At 41.8% G+C, this 27,657-nt stretch overlaps 2 protein-coding genes across 4 annotated transcripts in view; one reads left to right on the top strand and one right to left on the bottom strand.

Moving 5' to 3' along the window:
- The window catches only part of TOMM70 (translocase of outer mitochondrial membrane 70), a 286,607-nt gene extending 283,124 nt beyond the window's left edge, over positions 1–3,483 (bottom strand). For all 3 annotated transcript variants that reach the window (XM_068695925.1, XM_068695912.1, XM_068695916.1), the window contains exon 1: positions 3,162–3,483. In XM_068695925.1, coding sequence (XP_068552026.1) covers positions 3,162–3,437 — 276 coding nt within the window. In that variant the 5' untranslated portion in view covers positions 3,438–3,483. The remainder of the gene's footprint in view (positions 1–3,161) is intronic.
- Positions 3,484–6,669: 3,186 nt separating this feature from the next.
- Positions 6,670–15,280, top strand: LNP1 (leukemia NUP98 fusion partner 1). The gene is given in 3 exon segments (XM_068686788.1): positions 6,670–6,905; positions 12,828–13,073; positions 15,077–15,280. Coding segments are annotated over 3 exon segments (600 nt in total). The 5' UTR covers positions 6,670–6,755.
- The last annotated feature ends 12,377 nt before the right edge of the window (positions 15,281–27,657 follow it).

Below are 27,657 nucleotides of genomic sequence, written 5' to 3'. Positions count from 1 at the left end.
AAATAGGTAACATTCAGCAAATGCTATTAAAATAGATGCTGGAAAGAAGCCACACCAGCTGGCTGCTGATCCTGAAAACGTGACATCGCACAAGCCAGTGAGTTCGGCCACGCTCACCCACCACTACGCTCAAGCGAGTATACCCAGCTCAGAGGAAAATGTTGAGCGAGGAAGTGCACAACAGCAAAGCCCTGCCACAGACCAAACCAGCTTTGTCTGCAATACGCAGTGCCAGAGAATCAACTGAGCTCAATGCTTCCTGGAATGCCACAGCCACAGGGTTAGCCCAGCAACTTGATGCAACAGTTAAGGGGGGAGATTTGGACTAGGACAGGCTTGCTTAAGGAAATGATCTTAAGAAGAAAAAAAAACAACGCAGAAGCATCCAATGCATTACCTCACTGGATAACCACTGTTTGCTCCTCTCATACAAGGAGGGAATAAACTTGCTAAATTATCATGGAAAAAGTAAAAAACACAATCGAATCAACTGGGTACAAACTACTGTAATAAATTCAAAGCAGTTTAATTCTCCAACATGTTTAAGTTATACCAATATTCACCGCAAACTAGAGAGCAAACAAAAAGCAATTGTTGTCACTGTGTGGCTAAAACACATTCCACCCAAACAATGAGAAATGACAACAACTTCTGTAATGAACAGACACAGTATGACTTCACGACCTTTATCAGGACATCCATAGATACATTTTTAATCATAATTGGTACAAGAATACCAGTTCACTATATCGTCAAGGAGCTATGCTTACAAAAGAAGCAATCTCAGGAGTAGTTTGGCTTTTCGTGACCTAACACCTGTGCTAAGGGCTTCTGCCAACACAACGTCAGTCGCAGTCAGCCAGTACATCTATGCCAGGAGACTCCTCTAGTGCAGATACAGCCTGGGGGAAAATGTGAGGCCTCTGCAGCAGCTAAAAGAAAAGCTTGAACTGAATGCAAAATAGTAAGAAGCCTGAATAAATAACAAAGAAGATTTTAGACCCTGGAAATTTTTAAAGAAAAAAAAAATTAATCCAGATCATGTCTTCAGAAACAGTGAATAGAGCAGCTCAAATGCGTGCAAGAGCTGATTTAATGAGATGTGCAGAAATTTCGGAAGTAACGTTTAGACCCTATGTTAAAAACGTAAGTAAAAGACTAGCTGCCTGACACATAAACACAGCTACTGGTGGCCCATCCATTATTGACCATTACTGTGTTTTCTAGAAGATCTCCCAGTTGTGTTTAAGTTGTGAAATGAATTACTGGCTCTTAACCACCACGCAGATTTGCATTTGAAATCTGACTGAGTTTAAAAAATTCACCTCATCATAGTAGAAAGGCAGAGCAATACAGTGAAGGTAGTCAACAAGAAAAGCATCTGCAAAGGTTGTGTTTTGAATCAAGGGTCTTATCAATAATATCTATAACTACCAAAAAAAAAAGTATGGAAACATGACATCTACACAACATCTCGTCTTTGGATATGAGGAACAGGAAGTCAGTCCTTCCCAGACACGTAAAGGAATGCTGCAACCACGTTAATTCTTCTATAGCAACCATACTTAGACCAGTTACTCTATTGTCTCATATAATTGTGGTGGCAAATCTGATCCCATCTTCGACTGCTTTGCCAAGTAATTTCCATCACTACAGTATGCAACAACACTTTTCAAGGAATTCTGCATCGTACCATTCAACCATATACTTACTCTTCAGTCCACCAGTAATTTATCTTGGGGAGCAACCTGAAAGTACTAGACACAAAACGTTTTAAATCAAGTGCTATATAAAAGCTACTTCTTGCTTCAAGTTCAGCTACAGAATGACAATAAACCACTCAATGGCAAATACTGCAATCCAGAAATACATCCAAGAAATCCAGAGCTAGCAACAGCAAAGTCACTGCAGCTAGATAAAGGGCATGAGTAGCCTGCAACCCAGAGCTCACGTGTAGCAAGTGCAACACCATAAAGGTGACAGATGTTGTTTTCAGCCACCAGGCAAATCTACCACAGCAAACAAAGTTTGATTTCATCCTCCCTGTGCTACTTGCCCAGAACTGCTGTCCATGAACTAACAACAAATCACTGCCTCCAGGTCCAGCCTAGGTTTTGCAGCTCACTGCAGCTCCAGCAATGCCTGAGGGCATCTGTGATTCAGTAGCTATGAAGTTGCCACATTCCTCACCACTCCCATGCCTGTTCCTACCACCGCCTGCACGCTCACTTGCATAATGTTAATCTTGCTAAAACCTACCATCCCGTATCTCCCAAACAGTTATTTTTTTAATCCTGATTACTTCAGACAAAAAGTTTAAACTGTTGTCTGACAGACAGCTGGAGGTAGTCTAAGCAGCATAAAAGAATGGGAGAATAAAATGCAGGAATACCTCAATGGGATTTTGTTATCAAAGCCAACATGGCTTAAAGCTGGTTCCAGTAAGCCAAGTTTAAGACTAGGTTCAGTACACTACTATAAACATTGGGAAAAAACCCACATACTTCATCACAATTAAAATAACACCGATTGCGCTCCTCATCCAACCAGTCTGCCAAGCCTAACACTTCACGTGTGCCTGTCAGTGGTAAGCTCACCTCAGCAGCACAACATGACAGTCGCTGCAGGTGTGCAGAAAGTGCACGTTTGAGGTATTTTTCCACAGACGGATATAGAAGAGAATCGTGGACCTGATCTGGACTTTCAGTTTCCATGTTGCCCTTCACGTTTTGTAGAGACAGCTTCACCTGGAAGTTCTCAGGAAGGTCATTTATAGCAGGATAAATCTAAGACTGGAGAGCGTCCCTATTTAGGTGAAGTCTGTTGTGAAGCTTCAGCTGCTTTAACGATACAGGCTTCGCGTTTTCATGGCAGACGTTTTATTTTTAAAGGACTCTGACCGCGTCTTCTCCACAGAAGGCCATTTCTCAGCAGCATCGCTGAGCCCTGACTCACGATGCTCAGTTTCAGACTCACCTGGTTGAGGCACGCTTCCCGGCGGGATGCTTTCAGACACTTTTCAAGCCCGAGCACACTTTTGCTGGCAGCAAACCCAGGACAAGGGACGCGATAACGAGGACTGCCCCCCGAGCTGGGGCAGCGCCTGCAGGCTCCCGAGGCCCTGTGTACCCCCCCCACCCATTCCCCATCCCCTTTCTCACCGTCTCCTGGTGGCCGGGCCCATCGGGCTGCCCTCCCCCTCCTCCTCCTCCTCCTCCTCCGCAGGCTCCAGGCGCGGGGCTCGCCCGCCCCTCGGGGGTCTTCCTCTCGCTCGCCCCCTTGCCTCCGCGGCGTGCCGCCCGCCGCCCCCACAGGTACAGCGCGCCGGCCCCCAGCAGCATGGGCGCCCCCAGCACCAGCGCCAGCTGCCAGCGGGACAGCCCCGAGCCGCCGCCGCCGCCGCCGGCCGCCGCCTCCACGGGCTTCGAGGCGGCCATGACGCGCTCGCACGGCCGGCGGGAGGGCCGGGGTCAGCGGACACCCGGAGCAGGCCGGGAGAGCGCGGGGCACCCGGCACTTCCGCGCCGCTCCCCGCCGCACCGCCGCCTGCCGGCACGGAGGAGCCCGCTCCCCGCCCGGTGGGGCTCTGCGTTTGGTTTTCGTCAAGTTTGTGGAGAGAGTCAGTCGTGAAAAGCATGAAGTGAACAGTACTGGGAGTGTAGTTGTGTGGTGTGCCCACACGTGGCCATGCCAGCCTAACATCCCTGTCAGGAAGGGGGGACTCGCATTTCCATCTCCACAGCACTCAGTCAATAAAGAGCAGCCGTCTTTGTCCCTCGTTTCTACTCAGCTTACACCAGTCACTTCATACACCAGTCACTTCATACGCTACAGGTTTTGCTAGTGCAACTGCAGAGGGTGCAGCTTCTTTCTTTTCCCACTCTTTCCATCTCTTATGGAGCCCTGATAATTTGCCCAACTTAACCTGCTGTTCTGTCCCTTCATGAGCTTCGGCCCTGCTGGACTCTTGAGTCAATATGCGTTGGTGCCTAGTAATAAACAACTGGAGCTGTATCTCCTTTAATGTATGGATTATCACTCTATGAGTAAGCATATTTTGGCAAAACTGTGGGACTCTCCCACTTTTCTTTTTCACCTGTCTCAGCATGGCCAAAGTACTTCCCAGTTCATAGAATCCTTTCTAGGATTCTAGGATTCTAGGATTCATTAAGGTTGGAAAGGCCCTCCAAGATCATCTGGTCCAACCATTCCCCTACAAGCAATATCACCCACTAGACCATGTCCCTAAGCACCAGGTCCAACCTTTCCTTAAACACCCCCAGGGACGGTGACTCGACCACCTCCTTGGGTGACCCATTCCAATGCCTGACTGCTCTTTCTGAGAAGAAATGTCTCCTTGTTTCCAACCTGAACCTCCTCTGGCACAACTTGAGGCCATTCCCTCTAGTCCTATCAATAGTTACCTGTGAGGACAGGCAGACCCCCAGCCCCCCACACCTTCCTTTCAGGTAGTTGCAGAGAGCAATGAGGTGTCCCCTGAGCCTCCTCTTCTCCAAACTAAACACCCCCAGTTCCCTCAGCCGTTCCTCATAGGACTTGTGCTCCAGGCCCTTCACCAACTTCATAGCCTTTCTCTGGGCATGTTCCAGGGCCTCGATGTCCTTCTTATAGTGAGGGGCCAAAAACTGAACGCAGTACTCAAGGCACAGCCTCACCAGAGCAGAATGCAAAGGGATGATCACCTCCCTGGTCCTGCTGGCCGCACTATTTCTGATACAAGTCAGAATGCTGTTGGCCTTCTTGGCTGCCTGGGCACACTGCCGGCCCCTGTTCTGAATGCCAGTTCATATGGCAGAAGAGAAGAATCTTAAGGCATGCAATACAAGTGACATATCTACAGGCCAATAGCTTCCTACTGGGATGGCCTAAATTCTACCCACGTGATACTTATGATGAAACATAGGCCTTCAGACATACCCTGTCTGTACAGATTGCTAGTCTTAAGGCCTTCAGATAAATCTAGGCTCTCAGAATACGGCCTAGAGTATTCCCCATCTGGAGAATCAGCCTACATATCCTTCACATCCACACAGCTTTTTTATTGCTTCAGGTGTACTTTTACTGTGCTGTTTTGCAGGTATTCCTATCACTCCTGTCCATCTGTGTCTCAACCATAACAGGTAAACCTCCTGCTGCAGGTTTAGCTGAGTCTTCAAGCTCTGATGTGCAACTTCTGAGGACATGCTGTCTGTACACCCGTGTGCTCCATGCTCTCATGCTACTCACAGTCTTATCTGCCCCAGACACAGTAAAATTCACGTAGGTATACATGACCAATCAGTTCCATCACGTGTATCAGAACTAAGAGTCCTACATGAGAGTATAGTACTGGGAGAATTTAAGTCTCACACCTACACCCACATGAATAAAACTGAGGTTTTGTTACTTCTTCCATATATTGCTAATTGGATTAGGCACAAGGAACAAGTTTTAATTCTGGACCCGATTGTCCATATTGCTAAATTGCTAGCAAGTGTTTTGGCATACGTCTCGTCGATGCCAACTAGCATCTCCAAGACAAAGCCTAGCCATTAGGAGAAGAACTAGCCACCCAGCACACACCAAGGTCTGCTTCCAGTAGGAAGTTAGATTTGGGTCTTTTCCTCCTGTGCAGTCTTCCAGTGCTATCCCAACAGGCTCTACATCCTCAAAGCACTCCTCCATGTTCTTCCTCCATGCCCCAAGGCATGTAACGTCTTCCAGTTTCATGCCATACAAACAACAGTTTTATGTGTCTCAACAGAGTTCTCCTATTATATCAAGTGTTTTAATATAAAATTTTTAAAAATGCCACAAAAATGCAACATGGTATTATAGCCAAAGTGAAGTACATACAACCTCAAGGAGACCTACAGCACAAACACTATATAGAAGGGATGTGGTCAGTCTAGCCACTTAGTTTCAGGGCCAGAAAAGAGTCCGCAGCCCTGTTCTGTTTTACAGCTTAGACACAGCCGATATAGCCTATACCCAGGGCCTGCTTAGGAGGATCTGGATCAGCCTTATTTCTGCTCTGTGTGCATTGAAGTGAAGCTGGGCCTACCATAACTCTGATACAGCAGATGAAATTGCTTTCACGAAAAGCAGATGATGCAAGTTCACGCATCATGCCATAACCCAAAAAAGAACAAGCAATTTTCTCAGGTGGGCCTTCTCCCTGGTGAGCACGTTTCCTGAATACGAGAAGGAAGAGTAGAGACAACAGAGATCAGGAGGGAGGGCAGCATGGAAAGAGAGTGTGATTTGTCCTGCCTCCCACAGTCAGTTAAGTCTCTGCAAGCAGATGTGCCAGTTTCTGACCACTGTCAATATGTCAATTTTGCTTCTCAAAATTACAAGCCTGCTTTGGGTTAGAGTACACACCTCCCAGGCACATTACCGTGGGCAATTCTCCATTGGTATTGACAGCTAGTGCACTCAACAGCAATGCATATGAAGTAGAGAACACATTTCCCTTCCCGTCGGCCCCCTGCGGCAGTGTCGTATTGGACATCTCTGTAATGGAAAGATTAAAAGTTGAAAATAGATGAGAAAGGATAGACTTGATGTTTAGACAGTGCCTAGGGCTGCAGTGGGATGGGCTTTGGGGGATGGAGTTCAGAAGAGTGGTTGAAACTGCACCTCCTCTTCCTCTTGTTGACAGAACAGTGTGAGGCTATTGGCATAGTGGTGGCATTTGAGATTGCTTTTACTTGTCTGGTTGAAAGACGGACGCAAATTTGGAGTGTCTGTACATGGAATATGAAGAGGATGATGATATTTCCTTTGCGAAATGGATGAGCAGTTTCTGGGGCCACAACTTGATTGATGAGAATGAGAAAGAGGGTAGAGGCCACAAGAAACGTCAAACACGACACTTTAGTGAACGGAGAGCCTCCCTTCCGGTAAGAACTGTGTGCAATATTCCCTCTGCATGTCTCTGTGTGGTTTATCTATAAATTTTAAGTGCCATCATCCCAGGGGATGACCCTAAAAATCTGTGAGGTTGAGAATGCCTCATTTAACTTGCCGTCTATGTTCAGTTCCTACTGGTAGCAGTTTCTTGCTTTTTGAACTTGTCTCCCCCATCAGAGGCCTCAGATGCCTTTGAAATGCAAGAAAACTAGTGAACTCCAAGATAAGGAAAGATGGGACCAAAAATGGAAGGAAAAGGCTGCAAAAACTGCTAGAGTCTTAACTGTGTATTACGCTGTTCTGTCTGCTAAGCTTGACCTGACAGAAAGCTAAACATTTTGGAAATCTGACACATGCAAACATTGTCTTCAGTGAGTCTGTTTCCACATGTAAAACTATATAGCCCTTCTCCAGGAAGCTGTATGTTTTACTCCCTAGGATTTAGCTGCTTGCAGATGTAACTTCTGATTTAAGCTAGTTGATATAGTCCCTCCTTGTTTAAAATCTCTGTCCCTGGAAATGAAGAGGCAACGCATAACAAAGCTAATTGTATTATGAAGTAAAATTTTAAGGGAGAAGAAAGTTCTTTTTTCTCAAACCAACAGGACACTGGGGAAAGGGAGAGGATACACATGCAGAGGCAGTTTTTTTAAGGCAGCTGACAACTGTCTAACTGATTGTCAAAATGAAGTTAAACTGAAAGCAGACTCTGAGCTAGATTTTTGCTAATGGATTCTATCAGAATGCCTGAAAACAGAACATTATTAATGTTTATTTATCTATTTATTTTACTATATTTCAATTTTATCTTGCAGAGAATTACACAGAGAACCATGCCTACATGATTTCTTTAAGCCTAATACAGACTGAAGTGTAAGAACGTACTTTATATCGCTTCCCATTCAGCAAGTTGCTGAATACACAGATGCATACGTGTGTGTATTTGCATGTACATACATTTAGTTTGAAGCATGTTCTTACATTCAGTTTGTTCAAAAGCTATTTGAATACCTTGCTAACTACAGTTGCATCCCTGAATCAGCACCTAGAACTTGGATTAAGTTAGCTGAGACAGAGGAGACTGTGACTTTTGAACATTAATGTTCAATCAGTTAAAGTTACCCGGTACACTTAATTGTGTCTGGCCTTTTCATTAATGCTCCACACATTTTTTTCTTGGCTCAGTAGTATTATACAAGAGATACAAATCTCAACTACTTTATTTCTCAGTGCCAGAAATTGAATGAAGGAAGGAAAAGGGAAGATCAGTTTGAAGATCCTACAATATGGAGACAAAGTTTGGTAATAAGCTTTAAAAATAGATATCTCTGACTAGTTGGTAGTGAAGACTACTAAAACATGTTGTTTTAACCCAAGAAATTACTCAAATAGGGGCACTAATAAGTACTTAGGAATACTTTCAGAAAAAGCAGCTCCTTGCTCAGAGCAGCAATTTGCTATTGCACCTAGATGTGTTTTTTAGACAATTATTACAAACGACTACTACTGTGACAATCAAAACACTTACCAGTGTTAGTTAAATAACATCTTCATTTCATCATAATAGTGCTATTAATCAGGGGAATACTAACTGACATCAGACTGTGTGTCTTCTATAAGTTTATACCTTCTCAAGGGATCGCAATGTACCCTTTCTTCTGTGTCAACATCATAAATGGAGGTAACCATTTACAATGTCTGTCCTGGTCAAAATCAAGTCAGCAGGTTCAGGCTGACAGTCGTTCACAAAAGTTATTTTGTGCAGATACACCTGTGCTGCCAAAACAGCACTGCCAGCACACTTTGTCTACCCACATGAACTGCATCTGCATCAGGAGCACTCTGGTATTGCACAGCAAAATGCTAGCAATATGACAGAAAGGGTGTTTTGGCATAATTCTGTAATTTCAGAGCACACACTTTCAACTCTATGTTGGTATGTTGGTCTTCTTTGTAATTATTTTTTTTTTCTGTGCTGTAGAAGTACGTTCAAGCCACTGCTCTCACCTCAAACGTGACAGTAAACTCCTGCAGCAACCTGTCATTGTGGAGCCTCTCGAAACACGGACAAAGCTTTGTAGCACTCCTTCTGTAATTTGCTTCACAAAAACTGACAATAATTTTCAAAATTTTCTTCCTAGTATCTTAGTATAGCTCACAAACATTACTAAATGTGCTTCACAAAATGCTTTTGCTATGATCATTCCTATTTTACAGAGGGGAATGTAAAACCATATTCATCCTTCACTGGGGCTCACTAGCAGAGCACATAACTGGCCTCCGAAATCCTGGCTCCCAAGACAGGCTAAAATGATGAACCCAGACTTCTCAGTTAAAATGTGCACCTCCACTCTGCTCTCCTGAAAATCATTAGAGTTGTATATGCTGCTGTGGGCCCACAGTGAATGTGAAAACTGCCCGGGGAGAACCAAGTCCTCTGTTTCCAATCCCTTTGGTTTAGTTGCTGCTCGCTGCAGACTTTAGGTACAGTAACTGAGTCTCTTTTTCAAGCCTATGCACCTTCTAGTTGTCCTCCATCAGTTCAGCTCAGGCCAGTTCCTTACTTCCCAGACATTCTGTTGTGGGGAAGCAAAGGTGGCAGAGGAGCACCAATAAGAGCTTTACAATATTACATATATATTCTTTTTGAAGTAGACATTACTGCTTGTAGCAGAAAATCGGATAAGAAACAACTAAGGGTGAGAGCAGAACATTTGACTACCGTTGAAGGTACTGACATTTAATCTAAACTAAAATCAGACTGAGTATCTACCAAAAGATGGAAACAAGTTTCTTATTTCCAACAGAAGCTGAAAAAGAGGATAGGCAATTGATATTGGCATCGATTTCTTGGGGTATTTTTGTTAGTTTGCTTCTGTGTATTTGTTTTTTATGGGTAATTAGCAAGCGATCTGCTGCCAATTGTGTAAATAGAGACACTAAGCATGACTGGCATTACACAAAGGCACACACAGAAAAAGGGAGTACTAACAGGAGTGAGAAACAAACATTGAGAACATTCTTGATGCTCCTGGTTTCTTTGATATTAGCACAAATTCCCTATTTTGATATGGGGGAACATTTGTAATTCTTCATTTATCATTCTTCCTTCCTATGCCTTTTCCCTTGTTTCACAACTACCTTCCCACTTCTCCTCCAGTTTAAGAACTACTCAAGGGCAGATCCTAGAAGCCAGAGAACAAGGGGAACTTGCTGAAGAGGCACCAGATGCAGGCACAAGGCAGCTGCTGGGGCAAGGGCAGGAGCAGACCCTGGAGCTGTGCTCAGAGTCCTTTGGCAAGGGAAGACAGCAGCAGTGGGTGGACTGATTTAGAGGGAATCTCTGCTGCCAGCAGCTGCTGAGACTGCAGGAGGGGGAGCATAAATTAACGCAGTCAGGCCTATTCTTATTTACAGTTGTACTAAGTAATCCATTTGGCATCAACTGTATATATTAAATGCAAGTATTAATTCCAAGAAACAGAAAGAAAGCCATATAGATACCTAAACTCATTGTCAGATCCTCTTCATTGCTGAACTTCATTTTATCACTCCTTCAGTTCTTGACAGAGTTTATCTTAAATAAAAGAAGACCACTGTACTGTACTACTAATAAGCCATGAAATATTCATGTTTGAGCAGTTGTGTTAAGGCTCCCGTCCTCTGTAGGGTTGTCTTCATAAGACAGCAATGTGATAACTTGCATGTGCACTGTGAGAGGAGGCACAATCACTGTGATATGATTACACAAAATGTATGTGCAGCTTTACCCTAAGTTCAGTGAGACAGGCACACATTTCAGAGAAAGACCTGTCCCTTTTCTGGACCATTGTGCCTCTGTCAGTATGTGAACTACAGTCTTTTTGTTAAGGGCTAAGTTACTGTAACTCTGTCTGCAAAAGAAAATTAAAAAGCAACATCTTAGTAATATAAAACATTTCCAGATATTGCAAAACAGGATTGGTAGAATACCATCCTCTGTTTTAGTTGTCCTCATGTTTGTTTGTTTTCATGTGTGGGTGTTTGTCTGTTTTTCCTAAACCCTCTAAGAACAAATACCAGTGATTCCTAGTGTGAAACAACATATATTTCCAGGAAACAATGTATGTTGATACCATTAAAATGACACAGAAGACATTTAGCTTGCTCAGCCTGACATGGCATGTGCACTCCTGTCCCTCGAGCACAATGAGATTGCTTTGGTGCTTTTTCAAATAACAATACAATATGACCTTACAGAAAATACAACCATATTGATTAGTTTGAAACAGTATGCCTCCAAGTAAAAATAGTATAGCAGAAATCGTTACCATTACTCTCAGAGGCAGTCCAGAATACTAGTTAGTAAAGGAAGCTTATATCTGGATATGAAGTTGAACTAGTACCATATGATCTGAAAACCCTTTGGTGTTAGGTACTTCTGACAGGTATAAAACGTGTAAAAAAGTATAGTTTCAGACATCTATGAAAATAGGAAGTATAAATTAGTGAATAGCAGGATATACTGTCCCCTCAAAACATATTCTCAGTTACTGCCAACAGCCACATGTGGGAACTTGTAATGAGGGAGGCAAATCTACCTATATGAAATGGTAGTATTTTGCGGGAAGATGCATAACGCTATCAGGTGTAGATTTAGTAGTGATTTAGAACCTCTCCTCAAACCGATCTAATGTCACAACCATATGGGTTCACAGCCTCACTGTTCAGAGAAAGGCTACACAGGTCCCCACTGCGCTGATACATTTATAATATCACCTGGGCTAGAGTAAATGGAAATGTTTACAGGAGAGGTTTCAGGTCCCTTGAAATCCAAGGGTGGTAGATAGATGTGGCCACCTATACCAAGTTAGATTAGCTTTCCACTGGGGGGTAGAGAGAGGGAGAGAGAGAGGGAAAGAAGGAACGAAAAGGGAGAAAACAAAGAAATGGGAAATTTGCAGTAACAATATCCTTAATACCAACTATATTAGTACATTTCAAAAGCCCCGTTATGGTGAGGAGATTCATACATGCAGGACACAGAACCCACCCAGTCTCCACTAGCAAAAGCTATTTAAAATTTTGGATTTTGAGTTGCCTGGATGGTGTTAGCATGAGGCAGTGTCATATGTAGGGCCTGAACATGTAGCTTCAGCCATTCTGCATTATTTTAATCTCCTTTACACACATTCACTCATACACAGTCATACAGATCATTCTTTTTTGTCTTCCAGCCAGACCTGGGAAAATTAAACCACACAGAAACTAAACAACTCTCCACTCCCTCCCCACTTTAGCCCTACAAATGTCATTGGGGAAGCCTGTTTCCTGCTATTTCGCTAGCAGGAATGTGTCCCTTGGTGCCCTAAAATTCTCAAGAAACCAGCAGAAAATTCAGAGCTGAACACTAGAACATTTTGTCTGCATGTAGGCCATGCTGCAAATATGACAAGGTTGTGCTAGGAATGGTCTCTTTCACACCCAAATGACCTCAAACATCTGATAAGTCCTGGTGCACCTGTGGGTTAAACCCAGTGTCTGTCTCATCTGGCCACAAAAGGCTGGGTCTTTGCTGTTTGACAGCCCTGCCTAGAACCTGTCCTCAGAGGGGAGGCATGGGTTTTTGAAGTTCTGAAGTGTCTCAGTTCCTTGTAGTGTCAGTGGGCACTAAGAGAACCCAGCACACTTTGCATTTGAAATGCTTATTTAGATACTAAAGCTTAGATACTCAAAAATAGTAATAAAAAAAATAAAAAATTTGCTGCTGCCTCTGGGAAGCAACTTCTTTGCAGTGTGAATCTCCTGCATGTAAAAGGAAAGACAGAAGAGTCTGGGAAAGGTCCTTCATTCAGCACCATTGTTTGGAGACCACTCTGTCCTGTGTGCTTTGCTTTGACATTCAATACTCAGCAAGACCTCTTGTTTTGCAGGCCAGGCTTTCCTCCCTCCATACAACACGACTTCATGCCTCTACCAAAGGCTCATCTTCAGGCCATCTCAAGGGCTCCAGAGAATTCGAAGAAGACCAGGATTGCAAATGCCACTGCCACAAGAAGGCAAGCAGGACACCTTCAGCTGACAGTTCATGCACAGAGAAAAGATCAAACTCCATCCAGGAATTTGCGGAGTCCTTTGAGAAGCAATTGCATTTCAAAAGCAAACGTTCAGTTTCTTTGGTAGGTAAAGACAAATAGCTTTGAGATGACTTTAGAAAACAAAAATAAAACAAAAAGCAAGCCAGCTACGTCCTCAATATAGTTCTTGTGGCTTTTCTGGGGGAGAAGCAGAAATAAACTTGAATTAGAATACCTTAAATGATGTGGTCCTTACTGCAGTTGAATCAAGATTAAAGTGGTAATGTCATTAGTATAAGCACTTTGGATGTAGTGTTGTCATCTAGACTTCTTTCAAAGTGTATATCTCCAAAATGAGACCCAGTGCTCTCTGTGGCAATGTTTTCAGACATTTCTACAGCAGTGCCAACAAAATGTGCCAATATAAAAATATGTTTGCTTCAATTTTTCCATGATTGCCAGATCTCTTTCTCACTGCTGTTGACCTGGCTTAACCATACGGAGTATTATCTGTAAGACTGCCAAACATGACACTGTTTGAGAGGTTTCTCTTTCCTCCCTGGGACTCCATCCATCTGCTTTCTTCAGTGTCAGTGCACATCTGCAGCAGCAGAATTGCTGTATTTCCACTGCAAGGGCATGCAACCAGCATGGATTCTCTTCCTATTTCACCCTTCTCTCCTCCCTGTCATTCTGCCCTGAGGCATAAGCATTTTCTACGTGGTTTGTGTTGAAGAAGTAACCAATAATAAACTTCCATCTATGACAATTTAACACGTTTATAATTATGATACATACTGTCTGGTGTATCATACAATGGAAGGAAGGGTATTGAGCACTAACTCCCTTTTAAGTACCAGAAGAACACTGTCAAATTCAGTCACCCTGTTGAAAAGCTGTGCTTGAATAACACTTGACTTTATCAACAAACAATATCAAGGAGAAGTATCCTTTTTTCAGTTTGTTTTCCACTGACAGTTTCATATGGAGAAGTACTTTGCAGCTTTTTTTTTGCAGGCCTTCCATGCAGCAGCAATGAGGGAGAAAAAAAAAATCTCTTTTCAATAAATAGCATCATTACATGATCACTCCCACAATTACAGTCCTTGCATACCCAGTTCTCTAAGAATCTGAAGAATCATGCTGATTACAACTCTGTTATGCAATTTTTAAGATTTTAAGTGCATCCAGTAATCTTGTTTTTCCCTTTTAGGAACCACTCAGAATTTATTTCATTTGGAATTTCACATTGCCTCATTTGCCAACCCTCACCAGTGGTTGATGGTTTATTCATCATTTCTCAAAAGTGCCTACCACTAGAAAGCTTGTGAGTGGTAATAATTGTGCAATAGGTCTTGTGAATATAATGCACTAAATACGACTTTGGTTCCATTTAAAAATGTGGATTCTGGTACCCTTCTCTAATCCACATTGAGGTGTACTGGGCTATATTTTGCTCTACCTTTCAATTAGACCGAATTTTGGTTATTCCTTCAGTTACTACTGAAGCCTGTGGGATGTAAAGGACTTCAGAAACTTGAAGAACTGACTGATAAGTGTTAGAGATCTTAAAGGGAATTTGGGAGTGGACTTAAACATGAAGCTCCAAATGCAGTGCTGAAAATTCCCCTTTTTTTTTGCATTTGGAGCCTTGTGGTTGTAATTCAAACCATCCTTTACATGACTATACAGGCTAAAAGAAAAGAAAAGTGAGGAAAATGTAATTCCACTTTATCTCCTTCCTTGTCTATTGGTTTCCTCTAAATAAATAAACAAATGTGGCTTTGAAAACACTTCAACACTTTTCAGTGAGGTCTCTGCAGCCAGCCCTGGACAACCTTCAGACACATAAAGACGGAGTATATGAAAGAATAGAAACATGGATTTTGGACTGGAATCTCAGAGTATCATCAAAAGCATGTTGCCCCTTGCTGACATTAGGGTATTCACTTGAATTTGAGCCCATCATGTTAAAGCTGATCTTACTGAGACAGGTGAATGGAATGTTTTGTTATACATTACTATTGAAATATAATGACTACAATATTTTGTTGATCATGTAGGAGTCACTTCTAATTCCCTGCCATTTTTCTCTTGCCTTTTAGCAACCTGAAGGCATGAAGGAGAGAAGAGAAAGAGAGAGATTGCATTTGAGAAAGAGCAAGTCTCACAAGAGAATGGGAGAGAAATCAGAGCCAGGGAGAGAACAGAAAGAAGATGAATGTTCAGAAGATGTACCTGCAAAGTACAGCGAACAGTTTCCATCACAAGCAAACATTGAGAAATGATATTTATGCACAGGCAGCTAGAATGTCTTAGGCTAATGAATTTTAAAACAATCCCTGATGAGCAGAGGGAGTATTCTTTTTTTGTTGTTGTTATTGTGTTTTGTGTGTGTGTGTCTAGAAAATGCTTCTTAGCTAGAGTAAACCCTGACCTGTAAAATAGAACTGAAATTCAACTGCATCACTACCATTACCAGTACCACATTGCTACCTTCCTGTCTTTACTTTTTCTGCTAGGAATGTGACCCCTCTCAGAAGGAGCAGTGAAGCACGCCCTAAGAGGGTTTCAAGCAGACCTAGCATTGCAGCATAACAGTAGTGGATGTATTCATTTAAGAGGTGTACATGTACATATTACAGAGCTGTGTAAAGTCATTCTAAGCCTTATATTTCTGTTCTAATTGAAAAAGGGCTTATTAGTAAGTTTGGGGAAGAAAACATACACATAAACTGCCACCTACTTCTTGGCCCTGACATTCACTTAGATTTGGCTTGGAAAGAGGTATATTTTTTCTTTGACAATCTACTAAATCCAAATTTTTGGAAGTAGTGGAAGAGAAGCCCTCACACTCTCTTCCACACCTTCCCAATGCCTCACTTCTCTCTGCTTTCTCTCACTGTCACTGTGCAATACAACTCTTGTTTCTCTGACATCCCTGTCTGCCATGTTCACAGTCCCAATTCCCAGTCACAAAACTAGTTCTTTTTGCCAGCCTTAACCTCATCATTTGCCTCTTTTGTGTCCTTCCCCCTCTCCATTTACTACTTTGTAGCCCTGACTCAAAGCTATTAAATTTTTGTTACATCTCTAGTTTTGCCTCATCAAAATGTGACCCTTGCTTGAAGCTCTCCAGTAAAAAGATGTTTAGTCTCTTGCACTTCTATATGATCTCCTCAAGGGGTTGCTGGTACTTGCCACAGATTCAGGGTGAAGGATTTCAACCCCTTTCAGTTTTTGTCTTTTCAAGAACTAGGGCCAAACCAAAGAAATGGGAGTCATCTCTGCCTGTGGTAAGAAGGGCCTGGGGAAGCTTTTTCCTCTGGCTGACGATCTCTTAAACTCAGGTGTAAATCTCACCAACTGTAAGCAAGATTTCTTTCTATGCAGAGGAAAACCACATTCACATGCCCATAAACACAAACACACACACAGGCTTTCAACATATGAATCCTCCCTGCGGAGAAAAACCCTGCCCTCTTTGGGAATCATTTCCCCAGGCCCGGTATGGAGAAAGCCTGGTTTGATAATAAAGAGTGAAGACTGACAAATTTATGAGCAAGAGTCAAAGTCTGATGGGTGTTCTACCTGTGATTTTATTGTAATTAACAATTTTCTTATTATTTTATTTTAGAGCCTTAATTTTGTATGTTTAACCATTTAAAAGCTTAGGGCATCCTCAAAACTTTGTAACACTTATCTTCATTGGGGGATTGTTTTTGTTTAAACTGGGGCTTTGGGAATGTATAAGAAAGTAACTGAACCCTTGCTGATGCATGTAAACTGTTTCTTACCTGATTACATTTATTATAAACTAATAAATCTGACTGAAATATGTTGTTACTGTGCATAGATCCTCTCCTCCCCAATCTAGATTGGATTTTGATGAAGTTCTTCCATCAGCCAAAACTTCCATTTGGGAAGGAAGGTAATCATCCAGAGAGGACTCTGACTGGGATGGCGGATGATATTTCTATTTTAACAGAAAGTGGAATAGGGATGTACAAGTATTCAGAAATACTCTGGAGGGTTTCCATTCTCACATGTTTTTTCTGCTCTTTCCAAGAGTTAGATATCCGCAAGGTGGAATAAAATAAAAACTTTGGACATGAAGGAGATCAGTTAGCAGGCAGCAAAGGAAAAGGACCCAGAAATGTCTTCTCCAAAATCCTCAGTTAACACTGAAAACCTAAAATAGTTTTAAAACAGAGGGGAACTAGCAGGCAGCAGAACTAGTCTGCTCACTTCCTTTGTGGGCTGGCTGTCAAAAGCTGACATGATTCAGAAGCCCATGAAGCACGTTTTAAACTTGATGTGACTCAGGGGTAGGAGACCACTCTCTGATAAAACACATGCCTATGTGGATCCTTCCCACCACAACTAGTGAGTGTTCCTATGGGAACTCAGGCCTTGGGTATGTACAAGCATTTCAAGAGCAAGATCCAGTTATACCACAGTATTTTCTAAGAGAGGTAAGAAGAAAAATTCCAGTGTGGTTACTTGATCTTCTAGGTGGGAATTTTCTAAGCAAAACCCCCAGCTCTAAATGCATTCATAAATGCACACGTAAATAATTAAAATTACACACAGATATAATCAAACCTGCTGAACAAAACTATTCACAAAGAATAATCATAAGTCCTAATAATCCAAAGTCATAATCATGGGACCTTGAATTTTTACAGCCATCATTGAAAAAAAGCAGGTCTTGAACTATGTCCAGAAGGATATTGCAGCCAAAACGCACTCCTTCAGATTAGAGAGAAGTGAATAGTGAAATCAGACTGACTTCACAGACAATGCCCTGCCTGCAGCTGCTGTGCCAGAGCTTTAGATAATTATGCGTAAACAAATGTTAGAATATATTTGCTCATCATATAAAGCATTGTTTGTAGGGGTTATTTTTCATTTACTCTGTTTTAGATGGACAGATGACATTCCTCTTATTGGTAGGATCCCTCTGAATACTAGTCCTGTCTCTACTGTACTTCAGACAAAGGTAACTTCTCCCAGCTGTGTCATGTCTCTGAGGTCAGACAGAAAACAGCCAAAAGAAGGCATACAGGGAGCATCAAACACTTACATTCTGTCACATTTGATGCTTTATTGTCTGTCTTACATGCTTGTTAAAATGCTTTAACTCATGCAATTTCTGCTCAGAATAGTTTTGCTGCATAGAGAAAACATACTGAAATTTGTAAAACAGTCATACATATATTTTCATCACAAAGCCCATAGGGTCCTGATGCAGAATCTACAACCTTAGTGAATTAGTCCTATTCCTGATCCCAAAGTATCAAAAAGAAATTATTTTTTTTTCTCCAAAGCTGGAGTGGGATTTGTGGACACCACTTGCCAGGGCTTCCCTTCAACTATATCCCATTTTACGGGGTGAATGGTAAGGTTTTGACCCTTTGGAAAACAGTTCTTCCTGCACTGTTGTGCAATGGATCTAAGCTGATAATCTGCCCTTCCTATAAGCACAAAATGTTTGTTAAAAGTGTCTCACAAGCTGGGTGTGCTTGAGTCTGCTCACCAAAGTCTTTTTTTTTTTTTTTTTAATACAGTTTTGGCTGTCAAAGGGCAGCTAGAGTGATTTTAGGTTAGCCTGCCTACAACTAGCTCAAATTTATACCCGGGAGAGAGGAGAAATTAGGGCACTCCTTTGCATTGAGGGTGAAACCTCCTTGGGGGTATGTGGACAACAAACTAACCTTGGGCTTTTTTCACTGGCACAATAGCAATGGCAATTAGAGGTTAGCCCAGAATTTGAGGTGAAAAAAAAATACAAAAAAAAAAAAAAAAAAAAAAACCAAAAAACGACGACAGAAAAACAATTCATGAGTTTCCTCTCTGTTGTGCCAAGTTCTGCCTACCCACAGCTGGAGATGAGAGATTTTCCATTTACATTAAGGTTTCTCCTGACAATTTGATTACCTAACCAAAAGTAATTCTGATTTGAGGTCATCTAAGACTGATGAAAATTTTTCTTCACTTAAAGGAGGAAGACTTGGATCCATGTGTTATTTGCCACGAAAACCTGAGGACTGATAGCAGCACAAAACTTCACTGCAGGCACAGCTTTCACAAAGAAGCATTGTGACAAAATCCCAGGGCCTTTTTTTTTTTTTTTTTTTTTCTGTAACTTCCCATATAGAAAATAAAAGGGTTTTATATATGAACTTCTCCACACCCTGGCTAAACCTTGAATCCTGGTGACTGAAAGAGGTTTGTGTTTGTTGGAGCTGCTGCAGTAATCCCACATTATCGAAAGCTTTATGGAATGCAGAAGGCTCCTCAGTACAATCATTAATATTTTTAGGGAACTTTGCACTGGTAAAAAGACCGCAGGTGAAGGTCATGGGCCACACTGGAGCTGCTCCAGACAGTGTTTCATTCTTTTGAAATGAATTTATGACTGGATTAGCAGAAAAGGGTAACACCAGTGCTCTATAGGAGCTCTGAGCAACCCGGTGTTTGCATGTCTATAGTTCAGAGCTGGAACTGCAGAAAAGGATCAGAGTTCTTCTAATTCCTGGCTAATCAATGTAAGAGTGTTCAATCAGTTTGGCTCACTCCTTTCCATAGAGATAAATTACTTCCTTTATTGATAGTTGTACTTTGAAACACAGAACCTTAATCTCAATATTTGCTGATCTGGTACTAAATAAGCTAAAAGAGAAAGAGCTGCATACCACTTGCTCCTGGGGAAATAAATAAATAAATAAATAAAAGTGTCCAGACCCTGCTGAATATATTCTTATCATAACATGATTTCATATAATAATATTATCCTTGTTTTCTTGGTATCATTGATTCGATAAATATTTTAAGAATCTTAATTTCTTAAGGAAGTATGTATCAAAATTCCAGGGAAAAAAACATTGCTACTTAAAAATCCTGTTTGCTTGCACTCTTTTCCATTTGCTTTTAACAGTATATTCAAAAGGGGCTGCTAAGGAAACCAACCTGTCCAACATGTTGTGTCCAGGTGCTTGTGTAGTCAGTCGTAGACTCCTGTCATCCATGATGAAAGGGTTAAGAGAGGCTCCTTCAAGACTACGGAGGGGAAGCATTCAAGATTTGATTCCAGGTACATAATAAAAAAGAAAACAAAATTTTACTTGGTGAAGTAATCCATTACAAGGTTCCTCTAGGTGTTGTGTTTTTTTTTTACACATTTCAGAGACCAACTTTAAAGATAAAAACCATCTGACAAACTCCTTCTGCCTGTGCATCTTATAGAAACATGTCAGGGGTTAGGGAAGTGGTTAAAATGTTTACAATTGTATGCACAATTATAAATAAAAATTACCTATTTGCTACCCAAAAAAATGCATTGTTTAAAAATGATTTCACTTATCATCATGAAATGGCTAGATGACATGCACAGCCATTTTCCAGTAGAGGGAGCCCATCAATACCGATTGAGAGGATGTGAGATGTGCAGTAGTACACACCAAGTGCAAGCTTGAGGTTAAAATCAATTACAGTGGTAGCAGAAGACAACAGGAAAAAAAAAAAAAAAAAAAAAAAAAAAAAAAAAAAGGAGCACAGGATTGTATGGTCAAATTTTGCCCTGTATTGTTGACATATGACTTTTGTTGACCTGAAGGAAATCAATACACAGTGAAACCCATGGCAGTGTTCAGTTTGGTATTAGGGATTGAAGTACCTACCCCATGGTCAGAAGAAGATCTTGATCTGGTTGCTGAGACCTTGTGAATCTCTATCACTAGCTGGCAGCTCCTCTCTTCAGGCATTTTCCAAGCTGTCTTCTTCATCTGCTCTCCTTTTCCAGGATACAGCCACATTCCTCAACTTTACCTTTCAGGGAGCTGCTGGTATCGCCCTGGGTGCCCCCATCACCATGTCCACCAAAAGGCAAGGCCAGAGGGAAGGGATGAGCAGCAGCCTGCAAAGGGACAGAGATCCCTGTGGCTCCTGCTTTCCTTGGGGTCAATGGGCAATCAATACCAGCGATGGCTCCCCTGTCTCTTGCCCAGAGAGCTGATCCTCCTGTACACCCAGGTGAGCTGCTCTCCACCTGTGTGGCAGCCCTGAGCTTCAGCAACTCCCAGCACACCCATAAACCAGGATGGGTTGTCTGTCCCTCACTTCTCTGAAACCCTGCTCAGGTACTTGCTTACACCTGGTGAGCTGCTCCTCTAGGCTAATATGTCCATGTCACCTGCTGCTCCCAGCAGGTCTTGCTGCCCATATTTTCACTGTTAAATAGATGAAAGCTTTGGGGAAGGTCTTCCCTAATCCTCACTATTGGAAAGCTCTTTCCTTAGGGCTCTGCCAGGTAGGTCTTTATTCTAGCAGAATAATTGTGTGCGGTGCCAGAAGTCTCTCACTGAGAAAAAACAGTAGTTTTTTTTTATTATTATTATTATTATTTTTTTTCCTTATGAATAGCATGTTCTATTCTGCAAATGTAAACTTAAAAAGACTAATTGAAACCTTTGTTCTTAATGTTTTTTTTTTTTAAAGGAACATTTTCCTTCCAGAACAGTTAAGTTTTATTTAGCACACCTGTGCAGGTTTCCATGAATACTTTCATGACTCTTCTTTACTTGTCAGATATGCAGATTGGCTTTTCAAACTCAGATTTACACAGCCTGAACTAGTAAGAAAACTCCATTCCCTCACCCAGGAAAAAAATAAACATTACAGCACTTTTCGTATACAACATAGCTGAAAATAAGAAAGTTTTGAAATACATTCCAAAACATCTCCATTCATCAAATGTAACTTCTGCTCTGCAATGGTCTATAGCAAAGCATAGCACATTGCCTGCATTTCAGCTGGTCCAGTTCAGAGTCCACAACACTTTGCTGGGCTGTGCCCTGCAACAGCTGAAGTGCAGGGACATGTTCCTGTTAGTGAGCCTTGCTCTGAGGGCACGTACAGCACATAGACAGAAATCAGCAAATGGGGAACAGAGGGAGTCATAAGCTGCTCCGTTGGTTTGTAAAGATAATGTGAATTACAATCCTCAGTCTCTCACTATTCTCTCTATTCCAGAGAAATCTGGATACATAAAGCCGTACTGAATTTGATTCTTCATATACATATGAATATGCCTAATCATAGAGGTATTACTCGTGGCTGAAAAATGCAGCACAAATGTACATGTTGTTAGGATTGGTACCTATTTTCTGTCAGATAAAGAAATATATTTGCTCGGAAAAATGAGGTAAAACAATTTAATTTCTTAAAAAAATAGAAAGAAGTAAGCCACAGGAAAGTCAAAATAAAACAAAGCCGATGGAAAATACATTTGTATTTCTTTTTCAATTGAAAGAGGATGTTCAATCTGGGAACTTCAGCAGGAGAGCCATTATGAGAAATCATAATTTTTCTTTTACCTCAATCACCAGCTTTCCAATTTACTTGGTGATTTCATTTTCATGTGCCTGTATGCATGTATGTGTGTGTGCATGTAGGTACATATATTCTGACACATGCTGTCTATATATACATGTACATGTGTGTGTGGCATACATACATATATAAAGACACATACTGACCAGTAGAGGTGTGTACCCCTGCATGTCTCTTGAAAAATGTGCTGTAGGGTAGGTTTCTGTTCTCCTGTGTCCCCTCCTCACCACAAATTCTTTTCCTTCAAGCTCTCCGCTAGTTTTACTGCACTCCCTCAAGTTCCTTGCTCCAAACTGACTTCTTGCTGTCACTGCTCTGCTTCCCCACCACCCTCTTCTCCTGAAAAGATGTTTAGCTGCCTATAATCAGGTGCTCTGACATTGCTCTGGGAGTTCAAATGAAAATTCAAGCATTCCAGTGCTTATAATACATCTGTGCCAACATACACTAACATGCAGACAGACAGATGTTTTGATGCTGTGGAAACCTGGCGGGTGGGAGCCAGCCCTGTGGAGGTGGGCCCGCACCATCACCAGTGCTAACACGACACGTGGACTACAGCAAAGGCAAGGGAGAGCAGAGGGAAGCCACAGCCACTACATAGCTCATGGGAAAGCAGGGCCGCTGAGGCCAGGAGCGAGGAGCTGGGCCTGGAGGTTTGAGCAGGGCCATGTGATTAAGACATCCCTGGGGAGGCGTGTGGTGGAGAGAGCCTGGAGTTGTCTCTTGGGAGAGAACTTGTTTGTGAGAAGAGTTTTGGGTTGATAGAAAAAGAATTACATGTTTCGGGAAGACAAAGCTTTGATGTGTGACAGCCAGGCAGGAGAATGAAGGGTCCCATTTCCAGGTGTAAGAAAGAGCAAGGAGCTTGTTGGGGCGGAGAGTCACTGAGGGAAAAGACTTGTCTTCAGGGAAAAACACACCTTGACACAGACAGAGACTTTTGTGATACATGGATGGGTTCCTTCATCATGAAAGCTTTTGCTCCTTTGCGTGCTTAAGATGAAGCTTTTGCAGGGGCAGCTTTCTGGCACCAGAACTGTTCTGTCCTGGGTGCCCTGTGGGATGCATCCGGGTACCTCAGCAGCCCTTTGCTGCTTTCTAACAGCAGCAAGAGGATGGCTGCCTGCAGCCCTGCCAGCAACCCAGGGGACTGGGTCATAGAAGGTAACATCTGTGAGGTGATAGATCCCAGCCTGTCCTCCCTCCACAGAAACCTCCCACTGCCATACTCCTCTCACTTTTCCCCCTTCCCCTTTAAAATCATTTTCCTCTCTCTCTCCTTAGCTTGAGCTACAGCTGGTGCTTTTCATATCAGTGTACAATTGGCCAGTTTTCTCGTCTTGTTTCTGCCTCGTGTCTCCATCCAGAGGGTTGTTCACCCAGATATCCTCCCCTGGCTAGCCCTCCATCCTGACTCAGCCGACGTACGTGCAAAATAGAGCAAATGAGTCAGAGAGACAGAGAGAACAGAAATTAGCAAAACAATGAGGAAGATGGAATTGCATCATAAAAATGTCAAAGGAACACCATTAGGTTCACAAAGTCAAACTCTCAAAAACTGGAAAAATCCAGATTACAGCTGTCTCTGAAAGCTTAGTCCAACCCCCTCTCCTCTTCCCCCATGCAACGTGTATTATGTGACATGATTTAATCATTTGACTGCATACCATTTTTCCCACAGGACTAGCGCCTCATTTAGCATAAACGAAGGACAGTGTCTGGGAATGGAGCTGGTCTCTGCATTTCCTTGACTGCATTTCCATGTGTGACTACAAGCCCTACTTACCACCATACAACCCAAAGAATGAGCAGCATTCAGAACCACCAGCTTCTTCATTAGGTTTTCTGAAATGGCTTTACTTCATCATCAGAATATTTTGTAAGCATGATTATCATCACAATATGCATTAAAGGCTTCTGGGAAACCGAGAACCTTTTACTATGATTCTCTACATCTTTCCGAATAAGCTGTTGGCTCTGTCAGTTTTTCAGAATACTTTATATTTTAAATAACTGTTTCAGCAGACTTCATTTGCTGTTCTGAGGGCTTGTCACTTCTATACCTTTGAAACCTAGACATCTCTGACCAGGTGCCCCAAAATCAGAAACTATCAGCCAAATGCAGACACACAGGCAGCTCATCCAGAAATGGCAATGGAACCTGACAGAGGCAGGGAGTTTCTAATTCTCCATAGCTGTAGTTTACTTAGCTGAGCAGGCTGTTTCGTGTTTTCCCACCATCCTCTGCCTTGCATTTCCACATCCCAACTTCTGCAACAACTGATAAACTTTGGCTTTGCCTGGTATTTGACCCTAAGTGAGTACAAGAGATGAGATCTCCTCCATCTGACAGTATCTAGTAGTTACACTGTCGTGGATGTTTTACTAACCTTTTGCTGACAATCATCCTCCAAAAAATGCAAGGTTAGTGCATGTCATTGTTAGTGCATGTCACCAGTATGCGTAATCTCTTACTTTCTAATTAACTTGCTTTGCAAGCTGAAGTGTAGTAAAAATGTTTGCAGCTTTGACACTGGAATTGCCATGATAGTTCCCTGCACAAATTTTGTGCTTACTAGGATTGTAGTTCAGTTGCACTTCCTATCAGAATTATACTTCTTAGAGCTGATTTTCAAAATTCTGTGTTGGCATTGGCAGCCTTAGTAATCATCTTTGCTCTCATTCAGCAGATATGTGACAAGAGAAAAAGCAAAGATTTTTTATCTGCAAAGTATAAATAGGGATAATAGTGTGTATACATGTTTGAGCTCTTGCTCAGCTGCATAGCTCACAGTGTCAAGGTAAATATTCATTTCAAGTGCGTATATAATAAGTATACTGAGACTTGCTCTCTTTTGGTGCTTCTACTTTTCCCAGATTTCTCTGTTCTGAATTTTCAATACACGGAAATGGAGAAAACACTCTGTTAACATGCTTGGCATTTCTGGCTTTATTGCCCCAGATTCCCCATGCCAAATTGCTAGATTAGTTCAAAGGACTATGATCAGTCTGAAACATTGCCAGTTACTTATGAATTATAGATTGTTTCATGTATTGCACCTGCAGTAATTGCAGCTCTTCTGGTAATGCATGTAGGGGTATGATAACGTTTCCTCTTTTTTTTTTTTTTTTCTCTTTCTCAGGAATTGTTTTGCATGTTCTACGTGAGAGACTTTCACAAGGGAGCGTACATTTATATGTGCTAGGAGTGAGTTTGGCAAATTGCTGGTTAATGCAAAGAGAGCATACAAACTTGGAAAAAGTTCTCTTCTCTGACGTTTCTTCTATTAGAAAAGTCTTACAGGCAACATGTTTTTAAAAAAGCCCTTCAAGCAACAGCATCCGTGTAATTAATAACAATTAAAATTAATGTTTTAAAAAATGCTGTGTATAATGTAACTGCATATTTTACTGATGGCAGAATTAGGCCTAGAAGCCTTTTTAATCTTTACAGATTTAAACCTTCTGCATCTTCTAAATCCATATAGGATAAATATCCCTTACGGGCCTCTAAAAATTGGGCTGTTATGAAATGGTCTTTGTATTGGAATTCAGTTTTCATTTATTTTGTTTGCTACAAGTTGTAATGAAAACAGAATGTCAATGTTTGCTTTTCCTAAGGAATAGCCAATGTATGTATTTGCTCTTTATTCAACTGTTGCACAAACTTTTCAAGGCCAGAATTACTCATTTAACTTTCGGGGCACTCTGTCTGGAGACGGATTATTCTATCTGTGTCAGCTCCACTTGTGTGCTGTTTTCACAGCTATGAATTAGATATGCTGTTACAGAGATTCCTACAAAGAGCAAATCTTGAAGTCTGCAGCGTCATCTTTACACAGAAAAGCCTCATGAATGTGCCGGGTCGGACTGGAGCAGGCCTAAGAGGTGCACAGGCCATGCAGGCCACGCTGAGCCACGATCGTGCTCTGTAGCCATGCCAGGGCAAGGCTGCCTACCCCAGAGGCAGGCTGGCGTGAAGGCAGCTGCCTGGTAAGAGAGCAAAGGCCAAAGAAAAGGCCAAAGACATGGCCTGCGGCGGCCAGAGCAATGAGATCAGCTTCCACTGCTCGCAGAAAGTGCTGTACTTCGAGCAAGAACTGGGCATGGCATTAAATGCAACGTAGGGCTCAGAGCCACAGACATTTGACCTTGTAATGTTTTTTTTTTGAGGTAACCCCTGTGGAAAGTGCTTCAAGCACTAATTGCAAATTCATCCCACAACAATTAGGCTTAGCCTTGAAGAAATGTGTTTGTGACTTTCTTCAAGTGGGATGCTCAATATCAGCAGCAACCAACCAACCAAATGGCCACAAAAAGTCTACATTGCCAAGCATCTTAGGTACTCAAGCCCAATGGATATTTATCTAAAGTAATGGTTTTTGTGGATGCTGTTTCCTCTGACTCTAGCAAGAAAGGAGGGAATCACAATTATGAAGGAATTTTCCAGGCAAAGGCAGGAGGAGTCAAGAGCATATGGAAATAATGAGTTTGTCAGATGGGCAGACATACAGGATGCATCTGGGTTGTATTGGTCAAAAAATCTGGCTTTTCTATTTTAGAAGTTATAGTTTTTGTTTGTAGTTATTTGATAGCTTGTTCTTACTGAGTTAATCGGTTTTACAGTGTTGGAAAGGATAGATACATGGCATGTCTACATGGTTTTGTTTGGTTATTTTTTGGGGTTGTGTGTGTGTATGGGGGGGGTGGTTTTTTTGTTTTTTTTTTTTTTTTTTTGTTTGTTTGTTTTTTGTTTTTGTTTGTTTGTTTGTTTTTACCAGAGAGAACAAGCAATGCTCACATCAAAACCTTCAAATTCAAGTATTGAGTGATGATCCAGAATCACTCCCAGCACAGGCCAAACTTGCACTACATTGTTAAGCAAAAAAAGGTGGTTTTTCTTTTTCCTATGGACATGTTGAGAAAGAAGAAAAGTGGAACGGACCCAATAGGTTATTAGTTACAAGCTAGTAAAAGAAATCTATTAATCATTTTGATTGTTTTATACAATTGCATTGTAGAAAGCAATCCTGAACAGGCAGGAAAACAGACTATAATCTGAACTAGTCTTTTTCACTTATTTTACTTCTTTGTTACATATTTAAGTTTTCCTTGGGAAATTTGTCCTTGTTTGTATTGGTTCTCAGAATAATCAAGGCAGGTGTTATATAGTTCCTTGTCTCTTTTTATCAGCTAGAGTTTGGGACACACACATAGCCCTTTCAGAGACAGGCAGGTACTCTATTTTTCTAGCTAGAGCAGGGTGCAATTGCCTGCCTTTGTGCCAGGC

Source organism: Anas acuta, chromosome 1 (genome assembly GCF_963932015.1).
Source record: "Anas acuta chromosome 1, bAnaAcu1.1, whole genome shotgun sequence".
Classification (NCBI taxonomy): domain Eukaryota; kingdom Metazoa; phylum Chordata; class Aves; order Anseriformes; family Anatidae; genus Anas; species Anas acuta.
The sequence above is the reverse complement of the archived record's forward strand: the minus strand, read 5'-3'. Positions and strand labels throughout refer to the sequence as shown.